The 13,978-nt window shown below is 47.2% G+C and overlaps 1 protein-coding gene across 1 annotated transcript in view; it reads right to left on the bottom strand.

Annotated features, from left to right (window-relative positions):
• Positions 1-1,014: 1,014 nt before the first annotated feature.
• Positions 1,015-13,978, bottom strand: part of RFLNB (refilin B) — a 37,863-nt gene continuing 24,899 nt past the window's right edge. The window contains exon 3 of the mRNA XM_085649358.1: positions 1,015-2,736. Within this exon, the coding sequence (XP_085505484.1) occupies positions 2,406-2,736 (331 nt within the window). The 3' untranslated portion in view covers positions 1,015-2,405. The remainder of the gene's footprint in view (positions 2,737-13,978) is intronic.

Raw genomic sequence — 13,978 nt, 5'->3', positions numbered from 1 at the left:
TAGGTCATCTAACCCATAGCTCCATAAAACTGTTGAAGGGAGGAGGGTACTGTGTAGGCATCAACTTATTAAGCGAATCTCTTTGCAGGACACTGCTACAGGCGTGAGCTAATGCTGTAGTGATATGAACTTTCAGATAGACTTACTTAAAGGGAGGGTATATGTTTCCCTGCTGACAGATACTTTTCAAATTTCTGAATTTGGTCTCCACTGACCCCTCTTCCTATCTATTTGCAGTTACACTATTCACAAAATTTGTTGACAATTAACCTGATTATGAGAATCTCTGTTGACTGCATTTCTATTTTTAAATAAATAGTTATGTAATTTCAGGTTAGAATCTTAGCCAGTTAAAATTCTGGAGCATTATCTCTACAACCAATCCTGTTTTGACCAATGCATTTGAAAAAATCTTAATTACCCAACGTAACGCTGAACAGTGGTTACAATCCCCGAGATATTATTCAAGACCGTGTATGATTCACCTCTGCACTGTAGATCACAAATGTATTAAAATATTTGCAGGTTTGAGGACCTTTCATTGGAATAACTGAAAATATGATGCAAGGTAGGTTCAACCCATTAGGTTTCAAGGACACAGATCTCTTCTTCTGAAGACAGTCACTGTTTGTCAATTGCCGTCTGTGCGATTTCAAGATCTAATGGTCGGCCTAACAAAGTGCTCAATCGTTCTCTGCTCAGATGTACTGGTGAGAACCAGCCCTGTACCCTCTTTGGATATCTCAGGCTCTTTGTGAGTGTGGCAATTTACAATCAGCAGCCCTGAGACATCCAGGGCAGCTTTTGCTACCAGCATGTCCTTGGTGACGCATGTACAAAGAAAACAAGGGTGTGAAGTGTGAGCAATCAAAACTGTAAAGTAGGTTCCTATGACCCACCATACCATATCCCCAAGGACCGGCCGACAGGAAATCAGATTTTAGCAATGGCATCACAGCAGCTTTTACACGCTGGAAATGTAACGTAAACAGTTTATAAACATATGATACAGCATACTGTATGGATTTCTTTATTTCGGCTTTCTTATATTACTTCAGAACATTTGATGAATGGCAAATTGCAGTAGACCACTCAACTAAATGATAAATCCGTATTTAATCCCAAGAGCCATGCAGCCCTGTGTCTCAACACTTCCCAGGTAAGTAACTGTATCCTCACAGAAAACACTTCCAGGGTTACTGTACTGTTATAGGGGCCATGCACTGTTGAGTAAAAAACACAGAACAAATTCTCCGTACACAGTCCTACATCACCGGGCAACCACGGTTAATGGGCACACCAGAATGTTGCATTGTGTGAGGAACTTTGCTTGGGTTTTGAGATTTATAGTGGCATCATTCGACAGGCGGCCCCTTTAAGTTGTAAACATAGCGCTTCGAAGCCATTCATCTGAAACCACCATCAGGTTTCTAAGGTCAGTAAAGCCTTCTAAACTGGAAGCACATTTCTCAGAATTGGGGAGCGCCTCTTCCTGTCACTATAACTGATGATGTCAAAACTTTAGTACAGTTCAGTGAGTGAGTATGAATGAATGAATAGGCCCTCTACCGAGTGATCCATCTGTAGGTGTCAAACTTCCACATGGCCTAAACTAAGGAAAGAAGGACATTTTGAAACAAATACGGTTTCAGGAGTTTGGGACTCTTCGTGCCAGGGTTTTTAACACTTCCGGATAATCAAGGCCAGGCCCACTGGAGGCTTTGCTGGTTGTGGTAGTGTACACTAAGAATGTTTAAGAACTGGGAGGTTGGTGACGCGGACGTCACGTCAATAGTGCGGGCCTAGCTCAGCGAAGGCACCAACAGAGTCTTCTTTGGTAGAAGCCGGTCACAAGCATCACAATATCCATACACTTTGAGGCTTTCAGGACATGTATCGGGGCACACAGTAAGCTGTATGTCTACTACAATGCAACACAGACGCATGTTGCATATGTAGGAGCGGCACACTGTACTTGTTAAAAGTGCTGGTTATTACAAAATACCACTTTCACATATGTTTTTAGGACTCGCTCTCAGGTGTCAGATTTCTGTTGGAATGTTGCTAACCACAGAAAGCGGGCTGCAGTTTCGTCACAGCTGCAGGGTAAGGCAAGTTTCTCTGAGTGGGCCATACACGCTTCAAGAAGACACAAATCGGATTATGTAAAATAAGGGTCTTCTCTCTCTGCCCTTGAACCTGTTCCTCCACAGCTGTCGCAGAGAAGCGTCTGTGCACCGGAAGTAGAAAGAGCGCCTTACAAAGAGCAAAATCACCACCGGGGGAGAATCCTGTGCACAGCAGAAGACCTGGTTTACCTTAGGGTCACGTGTGACGTAGCAGATCTCTGAAGGTAGAAAGGGAGATTGAAGAGGGAGGGCCCGCAGCCGCGCCCCGGTGGAGGATCAGGACTCTTCTAGGAAGCCGTCGTTGCTAAGGCACTCCGCGTTCTCCAGCTCCACGCTGGACACGAAGCGGCGCATGGACTTCCGGCAGTTGTAATCCAGGGTGGTGGTGTAGACGGTGGTGGTGTGCTTGGGGTACACGATGGTGGTGCTGAGGTACCGCTGGGGCTTGTTCTGTGGCTCGAAGTGGACCTCGGCGCGGTAGCTTCGCCAGGTGCAGTCTGGGATGCAGATGACCGTCTGGCTGCAGCCAGACACCCCCAAACCCACAGGCAGCAGGACGTTGTCAATATAGTGTTTTTCTGAGTCATACTTCACGGAAGAGGTGTATCTGTGTGGAAATAAAATGAAATATGTGTGAATAAGGACAAGATGCTCAAGTTTCCTGCAAGCGAGCACTCATTCAAGGTTCACAGTTTAAACACCAATTCATGAAAGCACCTCCAACCCCTCCTGTGTCCTAGTTACATTTTGTCACTCTGCTTTTACAAGCTGCCTGGAGTGTGCTAAAATAGACATGCGTACCTAGCGTGATCGCGCTCAAAACCACAGCTCTACGTGAACCCCCAAAAACAGAGCTGCTTCACCCTAGCTCTGTCACTCTTCTTTCTCTACAATACAGAAGCCCCCCAAAGCAGCTGCTTCACCCTAGCTCTGTCACTCTTCTTTCTCTACAATAAAGATCTCCCATTGCTGGTCTCAGCCCATTATTTGTTCTTGGAATCCTTATTATTCTGCAAAAGGCCAGCACATTTTTAGGTCTGGCTTAAAGTCACATAGAGCTGTCTTAGTCCCAGGTTTTTCATGATAAAAATGCACATTTATACACACAGATATAGGGACTTTCATTTGGCCCTTGGTCTGTCCAGGGGTCATCCACCTTTTGCTTCCACCCACCACAGCACACAGCAGGGGGCAGTAGGTCCACCCATGCCATCCGTTGGATGTCTTGCGCTGTGTGGATTGGCATTTTACCTGTCACGTGTTCACAGCCACCTGAAAAAAGAGTGCAATCTTTATGTTTATTTGTAAACATATGCCCGACACCTTTCAGTGTCAGCTTTTTTAGTAAGAAACGCTTAATTTCTGTTGCATACGCTTGAAAAAACAAATACAAAAATGTCACGCTTCCAAGGCCAGACCCCTTGCCTTTGTCAATGCTTGTTTCTTAACGAAGCACCTGTATTTGACACTTTGGACTTTTCAGCTGTCGGACTAGTGCACAAACCCAATTCCATCCTAGGGCACGGCCCGGCAGCGCTGTAAACAGCATAGGCAGCTAATGGAGACAGCGGCTCCTGCGGGGAAGCTCTTGAAAGGAGAGCTGGACGCCCCACGCATTCCCAAGGCACTCAAGAAGTGGAGTATGTTTCTAGTACAAACTGAAAAACACTGATGAAGAAGCAAGTGGTACTTTATCATCAACTCTGGCAACTACATTCAACTGATCCATTCTCGCACAGCGAACTCCGCACACAAATAGAAAATGGCCTAGATGCTGCCCCAGCTAATAAAAAACAGCATGGGCCCCCTGGAATGGGAGGTGATTAACCTCACCACATACTATATGAAGTAATAATAATAATAATAGCCTCATTAAAGGCCTCAATAAAGTGCATGGTTACGCCCAGAGGTGTGTCCCCGTGAATCTACAAGCCGCGGTCCGTGCAGGTAACAGCGGTAACCAGAGGCGCAACTAGAGCCAAATTTCGGGGGGGGCTGAGCAAAAATTTCGGGGGGGGGCTGAACTTTAAGCAATAGGCAGAGTGGAGCTGCAGGGGCTCTTAGAAGGGGTGAAACAACAGCGAGGCCTCATTAACATGCAAATGGTCTTTTAAAGACCTGTGAAGTGCTCGCTCGGGTGCGGCTGCTTTTTTGCCCGGGAAGGTGTCTCATCCCGGGCTGCCACACACGACGGGGGGGGGGCTGAAGCCCTGTGAGTCCAATGGGTGTTGCGCGCCTGGCGGTAACCACCGAGTCTTAGGATGGCTAACCCTCAAAGGGTCCAGAGCCAGGGCTGCCTGCTGAGAGCCTGTCATTAGCTGCACCCCATCCATACACTCAACTAAACCACAGTCCAACCGCCTATACATGTATCAGACGCCCGCCCGGGTGTATTCCAGCAGGCTCGTGCACAAATCCGCCGTTCCTGCAACCGAGCGATGAAAGGTTCTCGAAGAGCAATTCTGGCCACCCGACATCCACATTCAAATGTTTCCTGACAGTGCGCTCCACGGCAGTCTTTCTGCACGACCCTTGCCTCTCTGGTACAAGCATCACTTCAGTTTCACCCGTTTTTTATGCGACCAGGAAACACGAGCTTCTAAAACTCCATCATCGGTGCCTTTTTGTCAGGAATATGCCGTCTGACAGGAAGTCTGGATAAACCATTGGCAGCTGCAGCCAAGAGCTCCATCTTGAAACCGAACCGTAACAGCTGAGAGGCCCACCTTGTAACAGGCAGCGTCGCCTCACTTGACCCCCGCGTGGCCAACACGGATGAGACCAGCTTATGTTCCGCTATTCACAGAAATCCCTTCAGCCCCAGAGAGAGAGGTTCTAAAGTATTCTCAGCTGACACCGGTTAGAGAGTTAATTTCTGCAATATGTCACGCCACTGATGCAAAAGTACCCTGCGGGATCGGAACTCTCCTGGCATTTCTTTCTTAATTAGCACCCACTGCAGAGACTTCTGTGAAGGCCGCAAGCCACAGGCTCGAATAAAAGAGAGGCCCTCTCATAACCAGTGAGATAGCATCATTTGTGCGGGGAACACTGAGGGGCAGCATAATCCTGACTCTGCGCTGCCGCAGCCATGCAAAGTGACGCTAAGGGGCAGATGTACCATTTTTTCATGCAATGCAGCAAGGGAACTACTGCCCCACGTTGCGTGAAAGGGAGAAAGCAGACATGCTCCATATTTACAAACATATGAAGCATTTCTGCTCCCTCCTTGCACTGGCGCACTGTGTGCTGCCTAGCGCCAATGTAGGCACCTTTTATACGTTACGGGCAGGATAGTTTTTGTGCAGAAAGGTACACCTTCCTGCACAAAAACAGTCCTTAGAGGTATGTTCCTCTTTCAATGTGCAGAATGCAGCACACGTGGAAAGACTAATTAACATTGGGAAATAAAGATATTTCTCCTCGTTACACCTCTGTCAGGTAGGCGCTTCATTTTAGTGCAAGCTCAGGTTTACAAGTCTTTGTAACTCTGGGTTTGTGTCAACATATATGGGTGGATGCATGGGAACGCCAGTGCTTCACCCATGTAATACCTATCCAACGCAAATGACCGCAAGGCAGTGCTATGCTCTACATTGCATTACTTTGTATTTACTAAATCACCCAAAGCTGCCCAAAATGGCTCTGCATGGCTTAGTAAATCCCAGTTAAAGACATGTTTCATGCAAGTATAAAGCAAGCCTTTGTAAATCTGCCTCTAACTCTTGAAAGGGTATTCACTGGCCACTGCACACAGTTTTGTGCCAGAAAAGTGCCCTTTTTCAGTGCTAATAGTGCTTTGTTTGCCTTTGTCTCACTTTGGATCAATGAGGGAGGTGGGGGGGGGGGGGGTGGTCACATGGGCGGTGCTTGACGTTCCAGCTGCACCGTCCATTTCTTTTTAACGAAAAGCTCTATCTACTAAAATTGTCATACCGGCTTTTGTGTTAAAAAATGATACTGTCTTGAGGCGAGTACAAAGTTTGAGAAATCCATTTATTTCTCCAGTTTACACATTGCATGTGTGCCGAGCTGCACAGCAATATCTGACATATATTCAAATGTGTCTAGGCATAGGATTTTGAACTGGGAAGGTATACTTCCATTACAACACCTAGGCTAGAGATGGCGCAAACAACTTTGCACCATGGTGCAAAGGTTGTGCATGCTGCTAGGAGGCCTGGTTGTGTGCCGGGGCAGAGAAAGAGAGCAGCAGTAGGCCAGAGTTAGTAAATATGGCTCTGCGCTGCTCACTCTCCCTGGTGCAATGCCTTGCAGCAGCATTGGTTGCTGTGCTTCTTTGCGCTACATTTCAGTACATTTGCTGCTCAGTCTTTAAGCTCCAAGAGTCAATTCAGTCTGCGGTGCGCTCTATATAGATGATGATGATGAGCAAACAAATGCCAATCACCCCTTCTTCCCCAGTGGTAATGATCATTCTTTTTCATGAAACCCCTTAAAAGTAATTCTTCCAGGCAGACTGGTAAACCCAGTTTGCAGAATAGCTCAAAAAGAGATCCCAATTGCTGCCTCCCGGACTCTAGTCGGCTCTTATTTGGGCCACAACACTTTTTTTAATGTCGCCAGCTCCCAAGTACCTGACCGGTCAAATGCTCCCAACTCCGTTTGCCTTTGAAAATAATGAGTCTTCTGTGGTTTCCTAAAGCATTTACGATACTTGCACAAAAGCTGTTCACACTGTTTAAGCCCCATTCACTGTCAAGATAAAATCTCTTCCCACGGAAAAGGCAGACAGCTTTGAATAGTATGCTGGAATGCCGGCTTTTTAATACTTAGTTGTGTAAAGCAGATGCGTTAGCCTTAGAAAGTTTGTGACATTTCCTATTCATGCCGCACTACTTTTCTTTGCTCTTTGTAGGCATTATTGGATGGATTTTTTCAGCGTAATCTATTTGATCACTATGATCAAATTCGAAATGTTGTAATACACATTGCACGTTAAAAATAAAGTTAATATACAAGAGCTATGCTATATTTTACCACTAAACAGGCAGCCACAAGTACAGTTACCTCACAGATAACAGGGTCATGAGTTGAATGTTGCAGCATGTGCAGTGGGACCAGGCCCAAAAGCTCTTGGGACCCTACTAAACCCAGAATATTGCCAAAATTTGAATCTAAACAGGCAGTCACAAGTGCAGTTATCCAAAAAGCGCTAGGGTCATGATTTCAATGGTGCAGCAGGTGCAGTGGCACGGGACCAAAAGTTTCAGGCACCCCATTAAACACGGATTATTGCTATATTTTACAACTAAACAGGCAGTCACAATTGCAGTTACCCTGCAGTTGAAAGGGGCTTGATTTAAATGGCGCAGTGGCTAAAAGTTGTCATAACTCCACTAAACACCAAATATTGCTATATTTTACTTATAAACAAGCAGTCATAAATGCAGTTATCTTCTAGGCACTAGGGTCCCTGATTTTAAGTGTTCAGCAGGTGCAGTGGCACCGGACCCAAAAGTTGTCATTACTCAAATAAACACTAAATATTGCTATATTTTACTGCTAAACAGGCTGTCACAAGTGCAGTTATCTTGCAGGCACATTGGTCATGATTTGAATGGTGCAGCAGGTGCAGTAGCACCGGGCCCAAAAGTTTGCAGAATTCCTCTAAACACAAAATAGTGCCATATTTGACTACTAAACTGGCAGTTACAATTGCAGTTACCTTGCAGTTAAAAGGGACTGGATTTGAATGGTGCAGCAGGTGCAGTGGCACCGATGCCAAAAGCTCTAGGGACACCAGTAAACCCAGATTATTCAGAAATTTTACTACTAAATAAGACCATCATAAGTGCATTTATTTAGCAGGCAATAGGGCCATGATTTGAATGGTGCAGCAGGTGCAAGAGAACCAGGACCAAAGGTTCTTGGCATCCCACTAAACACCTAACATTGCTATATTTTACTACTAAACAGGGGTCGCAAGTGCACTTACCTTGCAGACAACAGGGTAATTATTTGGATGGTGCACCAGATGCAGTGGCACCTGGCCCAAACGTTGCCAGAACTCTTCTAAATACCTAATATTGCTATATTTTACTACTATGAGGCAGACAATTGCAGTTGTCTTGCAGTTAAAAGGGGCTTGATCTGAATGGGGCAGCAGGTGCAGTGGCACCAGGGCCAAAAGCTCTAGGGACCCCACTAAACACCAAATACTGCTATATTTAACTACTAAATAAGCAGTCACAAGTGCAGTTACCTTGCAGACACTAGGGACATGATTTCAATTGCGCAGCAGGTGCAGCGGCAACAGGCCCAAAAGTTGTCAGAACTTCTCTTAACACACAATATTGCTATTACATCAATTCATTCTGTCATTTCCCGCTTTCATTTTTCAAAATTTTGCTATTACTTACCCGAACTATATCACTAGTAATAGCACAATATATTGCCTTTTTGTACATAACCAAGTCATAACACTTTATCTTATATTGTAAAACTACTCCGCAAGCTACAATTTACAACAAAAAACTGCTTATTATTAATCACACAGGCGAAACCTAATGCGTTTACCAATGCTTGTTTGTCTAGGGTGCCTCTCTTCCATACCATGGTGCATCGGATTGTTATCCCTTGAGTGATTCTCCCCCATTCCCTATGTTTCTCTCTCCCTAAGCCTACTGCTTCCTTCCATCAGCTTCCCTACCCACACCTCCATTGCTACCTCAACCCTGCCATCCTGTGTTTTTTTTTTGCTGTTATGCGAGTAAATAGCTGGGGCCCCTCTGCCTTAAAAACGAAGCGCTATTGTGCTAGTGAAATAACATTTTGCTAATTTACTGCTCCATCTTGGATCAGTTAAAAAAAATGGCACATGCTTCATTTTGTAGAAGCATGCTTGTATGGTGATGCATGCATGTGCTCGCATGATGGTCGATGGAATATCTATGAAATGATGCAGCCAGCAGCCGCTTCATCGCATCCTCTTATTTTTTTATTTTGACTAATGCTGCACAGCATCAGTAACCAACACTGACAAAGCCAATAGGTTCCAATAGGTTCGACTTAATGACTTTGCAAACCTTGTTACAGTATCTTTCTTACTGAAAGCAATGGGAGAATACTTTTGCTAGATTCAATCAGTTCCTACAGAATTTCTCTCGCTGCAATGCTAAAGCTTCCATGATCCACGAGAAACCGCCCAATGTCTTACTCTTTCTACGAAAACCTAAGTTGGCTCTTTTCTTGTGTGTGATATTGCTGCATAACCGAGAGTATAAATGAACTCGCTTGCATATTGTTGGAGAAGTGTTTGTGCATTCACACATTCACTACTCGGGCACATTAGAACGGCCACAACAGAGACACACATCTTTTCTGTAACTATCATTGCTACTATTTTGCACTCGCCTCTAACAACCCCTCTCTCCCAGTAAGGGGTTTTCACATGTATTTTTAACACAAAGTTGCAAAATCCAATCAGGACATTTGACTATGGTATTCCAGGGTATACGAACAGATCTAGAATCTTTCGCCTGATGCTGCGATAACAGAGCAAGGCGTCAGTTTGCATAAAGACAAACTCTTCTAAATGTTCTTAGCATGACGCTTCGATCGCTTTAATTATGATCACTGGTGACTCGCAGACGTTGTCACAAAAACCTAACTTATTACACTTCCTACGAGATTGGCCCTGTGCTGAAATACATTTACACATTTCTCTGTGTCAAATGTCTCGAATACACTGAATGTGTCCGATTTACTTATTCTCACTTGGAGTGTTTCTTACTGAAAATTGGGTTTTGGGGACAGCCGAGCACAGGGAGGTCTGCTCCCTGGGAGAATTTGGGAAATGGAGCAGTCCAGCGACTGCTGTGGTTTGGGCTCATTCTAGGCTACAAGGTAACCCAAGGATATGAATAAGGACATATTACCAGCCACCATTTTGTATTGGGGACACTTTGGCTGTTACTAGGCCTGTAGCGTTTTACAGCGTTTTTTTTTTTAGTTTTGTGGGGCTTACTGGTTAAGGTCATAGACTCTCATTCTGAAGGTTAAGGGTTCGAGTTTCTAGGTTTTAATGGTCAGGTACGTTTTAAAAAAGTGGTCCTTGAGAAGAACAGAAATGGTGTGATGAGTAATGGCCACATAGATGGACACGCGGTGGCCGGAGTATAGCTTTCCCTAGAATGTTTTCCCCTAGTACGGACAGTGACCAGGACTAGGCTGCTATAGGAGCTTTGATCAGAAAAAGATGAGGGATGCTTCAGCTGGTGGTATGGTTGGATGAGTCAGCGAGAGGGGCATATAGTCAGGCTGGGTTAGTGCTCTTAGGTAGTGGGGCGCAGAGGAGGAAGGATGCTTATGCCGGGACTGAGGGTGTAGTTCGTTTCTTGTAGATGTTGATGAAGAAGGGGCAGTCCAGAGGAAAGAAAGTGCGCAACCTAGCGGGAATTGCATTTATGTGACACTTTCTTGGGGCTACACCACTCAGCAAGGGAGCTGAGAAAAAGGATATTGGAGTTGTGGGCCAACGAGGCTGCTGGAGTAGGGCCAAACTGAAGTCCCGTGACTTGGAGTCGATTTGGGGAGGTGATCACGAGCCCACCTGGGATTCACATAAACTAGGATGAAACGGTTTTGTTCACAGCATTGATGACTTGGATGTTTTTGTGGCATTTCGGGTGTTTGAGCTCATGGAGTGAGTATAGGCAGTTGGGGGTCTGTTGGGAAGATCTACGCACGTGTGAAGCAGGTCTTCTAGTTTGGTGGCATAAGTAAAACACAATTCAGAGGTATTGGGTAGATTTGTTCTGCTGCGTAGGTACACAGTGGCCAGTTTCTGCACAATGAAATGTGGCGCCTCTCCGCGGGCGAAGTCTTCAGTCAGGGTTGGTAGTGTGTCGCAACATGGAGGTGGCAAGGCAGTGTCGGTCGTTAGATATGGGCTGTATTTGGAAACGGGCGGATTCATGTGGTAATGGATGCAAAGAGTTATGGTACACACTTGTTATTCTTACGGACAGCAACAGAAGCGGGTGGAAAGGGTTGGAGTAAGGAAGACTTTATGGGTGGGGTAGATAGATCTCTGATGGATCCCAACGTTATGTGCTAGGAGGAAGGGGGATTGTGGCATTAGCACCAATTTTCAATTGTGGTTGTTGATTTTCAGGTTCGGTTCCAGGCCCAGAGTGCGGTGGATTATCGATCTAGATAGTAGGGCTCTTGTTTGTTAAGTGTCTGTAAGCAGGCAAGGAAGAGCTGCCACGGCACAAATTTCAGTCTCGACTCGACATGATCCAAATGCGAGGCCATGGCATAGGGGCCACACGACAGATGGATCTGCTACTCCGTCTGTGTTGGAACTGGGGTTGCCAATTCACAAAGGTAGCCTGGCTCGTGGCAGGAAGGCTCCCGAAGGCCTCTGGTGTAACGTAGTCGTACAGCACGCACATCCAACCAAGCAGAGTTACGCACGCAATGATAACACACCACACCACTTGGGTTTAAAAACAAAACCTTTTATGTAGTAGGTCGTAGCAGGAAGTGATTTAGCATAAATTCATTTGTATCTATAAATAACTCCTATTCAGAAAATTAGCATGGAATCATTACTATCTGCGGATAACATATGTAATTCATTAGCATAAACTCATTACTATCTTCGAATAGCATAAGCAATAGATTAGCATGGATTCATTACTGTCTGTGAACAACTTATGCAGTAAAACAACATGAATTCATTAATCCATTAGGTATATCATATAGAGGAAATCAGCATGAAATCATTAATATCTGTGAACAACTTATGCCGTAAATCAACATTAATTCATCAATCCACTAGCTCTTCAACCCGCTCTTCTAGTGACACGATAACTGGGGTTCTTATCCCCTTGTAACAGGAACGATCTGGTATGGCTTACAGTCACCTCAGTGGAAAAGGGGGGTTCCAGATGGCACATTGGCGCTGTCCTAGTGGCTCTTTCCCCACCTCATACACTCGATGTGCTAAGGCCCGGGATGTCCCACTTCTCCCGGCGTGTCCTCAGCACCCTCGGCCCAGTCTTAGACTTTCCCGGGGAGGGGCGGATGCGGGGGCTGCCTCCGGTGAGACTGGAGACTTCTCGGCAGCCCTCCCGCGCTGTTGGGATCTCCGCCCCCCTCCCCGGGGATGTTACCTGTTCTCTTCGGCCCTCCGGGGCCCTTGCGCAGGCCTCTACGATGTCAGGGAAGTCCCGGAGTCGCTTCACCCCCGCCGTTGCAGTGCCGCTCGCAGGGAGTGCTTACGGCGCTCTGTGGAGGCTGGACGTGGGCGGGAGCGGGGGCGAGGCCTGAGACGCGGCCGGCGCTCTCGTCACGTGATAGAGGGGGGTTTCCTGGGAACGGCTGCGATCGTCAGGGGATAACACCGCCTATTTCTCCTCAGCGGACGCGGGGCCCTCGAGCGGGGCGGCCGGCCCTCCTGACAGTGGCAGTCACCTAGGGCAGCAGCGGTGAGTCTGGGGCACCCGATTACGTCTTGGCTCTCGTGCTGCAGGACTCGGGCAGCGGCGGTGTATCGGGGCACTTAGCGCTTCCCAGCCTTAGGGGGATGTAGGTGCTTCAAAGAGTTAGTTCGACGGGGCTCAGCGCCTCAGGAAGGTTACGGCGCTCTTCAGAGTTAGCGCCTCAGGTGTCAGCGCCTCAGGGGGGTTACGGCGCTCTTCAGGTATAGCGCTTCAGGAGGTTTCTGGCATAGCGCTTCAGGAGGTTTCTGACATAGCGCTTCAGGAGGTTTCTGACATAGCGCTTCAGGAGGTTTCTGGCATAGCGCTTCAGGAGGTTTCTGACATAGCGCTTCAGGAGGTTTCTGACATAGCGCTTCAGCAGTTCTTCATAGCTGATGATTCCTTATGGCGCTGATGGTACACGGCCCTTTCTCCTGACAAGGGGTTAGTTAGTCAGTTCGGGGGATGGGGGTTTGAGTAGGAGGCTGCTGCCAGTTAGGCCTCTCCTGATGGTCCCTAGGGGATTCCCTCACACTGGGCCAGGTCAGTGGGTTTGGTCAGGTATCCTCACGCAGCTTAGCGGGCAAGGCCTAGACCTAGTCACCCCTAGTGGTATAGGTGCCCCCTCCCCCTTCCGCCTAAACTCCAGCACAGGGTCCCCCCCAGGTCAGTGGTACCTCATCAACTCACTAGAAAGTTTCCCGCCCTTTCTATTTATACTCCCAGGTCAGGTGACCTCCCTCTATTCCGGAAGGTTCCAGGGCCTTCTACATTCTAGGGATGGTCAGGGGAACCAGGCTAGTGATGTCACAATACCTAAGGGTTCTAGGCAGCTCCTGGCAACTAGGGCGCTACTTGAAAGACCGCTCCGCAGTAGCAGGGGTCTGTGGCAGCCATCTTAGTGGTAGAGAGCACCTGCACCTTAACATTGACCAGCAATGGTAAGGTGCCCGAAGACCTAGAGCCAACCAAAAAGAGGGTGGAAAAATGAGGCAAGGGCGAAAAAACACAGGGAAGGTCACCCTAGGGCGGACAGGTCTAACAGGCGCCCCCCCCAGCCGAAAGTGGGGAGACCTACCCAACCTCTAGGGAGCTCTCCTCGCTAAGGCGGAAAAACCGGGAGAGACCGTCCGCATTGGCGTGGTCAACTCCGGGCCGATGTTCCACCCGAAAGTCCATCCCCTGTAGGGAAATGGACCACCTTAGCAACTTTGGGTTCTCGCCTCTCATTTGCATGAGCCAGCGAAGGGGGCGGTGGTCGGTCTGTATGAGGAAGTGAGAACCAAAAAGGTATGGTCTCAACTTCTTCAACGCCCAGACCACCGCAAAGGCTTCACGTTCAATGGTGCTCCACCGTTGTTCCCTGGGAAGGAGCCTTCTAGATATAAAAGCCAC

Source organism: Triturus cristatus, chromosome 3_2, assembly GCF_964204655.1.
Source record: "Triturus cristatus chromosome 3_2, aTriCri1.1, whole genome shotgun sequence".
NCBI lineage: Eukaryota > Metazoa > Chordata > Amphibia > Caudata > Salamandridae > Triturus > Triturus cristatus.
This window is presented reverse-complemented; position numbering and strand designations above follow the sequence as displayed.